At 46.2% G+C, this 1329-nt stretch overlaps 1 protein-coding gene across 1 annotated transcript in view; it reads left to right on the forward strand.

Moving 5' to 3' along the window:
* Positions 1 to 1329, forward strand: part of FAM135B (family with sequence similarity 135 member B) — a 235072-nt gene that overhangs the window by 103530 nt on the left and 130213 nt on the right. Inside the window, exon 2 of the mRNA XM_045286938.1 lies at positions 900 to 995. Within this exon, the coding sequence (XP_045142873.1) occupies positions 919 to 995 (77 nt within the window). The 5' untranslated portion in view covers positions 900 to 918. The remainder of the gene's footprint in view (positions 1 to 899; positions 996 to 1329) is intronic.

The following is a 1329-nucleotide window of genomic DNA, read 5'->3' on the forward strand; positions in this document are numbered from 1 at the left end:
AGCCTTGGACACTTTATAGCGTATTTCTACAGTTCTACTGTGTCCAGCAGGGTCGCTGTGAGTTTGGATTTTCATGTTAGGTTGGATCACTACTAACCAAAAGATGGACAGATCAAACCCACCCAGGGATGACTCAAAGGATAGGCCCGGTACGGCATAGAAAACCCAACAGAATACAATTAGACTCTGGGACATGTCACCATGAATCAGAGCCTATTCACAGCAGCTGACGACAAAGAGTTGGGTTCAGGATCTACTGCCTAGCAATAGCAGAACGTCTCTGCTTTCCATGATTGGTGGGGAATGTTTTGTCCTACCACTCCAGCCACCCCAGTTCTCCGGAGACTCTGTTCGGAGAGAACCCTAAAATCATTTACGATTGATACAAAGCATTAGCAGCATCTGCCGTTTGTTGACTATGTAGTGTGTCAAGAAGTGTAGAAGATCTTCGGAATGGTTTGTCACACTCAGTTAAGCCAACGAACCGTCTATGATTAGTCCTCGTGCTAGAGATGAAGAAGGTGAGAGAGGTTAAGTGACTTGCTCAAAGTCACACAGCTGGAAAGCGGTCAAGCAGGGATTGGACCATGAAGCGTGTGCTCTTAGCTGGGACGCTGGCAGCTAGGGAGGGGCAGGAGACCAGCACGGTTCCAGAGTCAGGATGTCTGGGTCTGAGCCCAGCATTGTAAGGAGCTACAATCAAGTCTCACACGACTTCTCTGTTCCTGTACAGGTACCCGGGGGTGGTGCCATCCGGTGGACACATGGTATTCCTGATGGCCAGAAGGACATGTCCATATCACACCACTTGGTTTTACAAAGTAGAAGCGTGGGCTCTCGATCTCTGGTGGATGTCATCTCAAGCTGTTAATTTTCCTTCTATTTTTTTTTTTTTTTAGGTAATGAGCCAAAAAGATCATGTCTGAAGTACAAGGGACGGTTGAGTTTTCTGTGGAGCTACATAAGTTTTATAATGTGGATCTTTTTCAGAGAGGGTAAGTGTTTATCTATCTATCTATCTCTCATCTATCTAGCTGTCTGGCTAGCCATACTCTTCCCCATACCAACAGGGAAAGGGAGAAGGAGTTATGTGTTCTGCCAAGTGGAAAAATCAAACTCATTAATGCATCAGAAAATAAACCATATATTCATAGAAACTAGATAATGCTAAATCTTCTCCTGCCTTCTGCTCCTCTCTGCTCGGTTGCTGTCACCATTACCTATGCCAGATTTAAAGGAACGCAGCGCTGTGGGAAATGAAGCTGTCCTGGGAAGCTCGAACAAACAGGGATCCAAATGCTCAATCCGGGTGGAGCCCTCTCCCCAGAC

This window comes from Echinops telfairi, unplaced genomic scaffold, assembly GCF_000313985.2.
Source record: "Echinops telfairi isolate 266 unplaced genomic scaffold, ASM31398v2 ScPeMD7_1;HRSCAF=3_0, whole genome shotgun sequence".
NCBI lineage: Eukaryota > Metazoa > Chordata > Mammalia > Afrosoricida > Tenrecidae > Echinops > Echinops telfairi.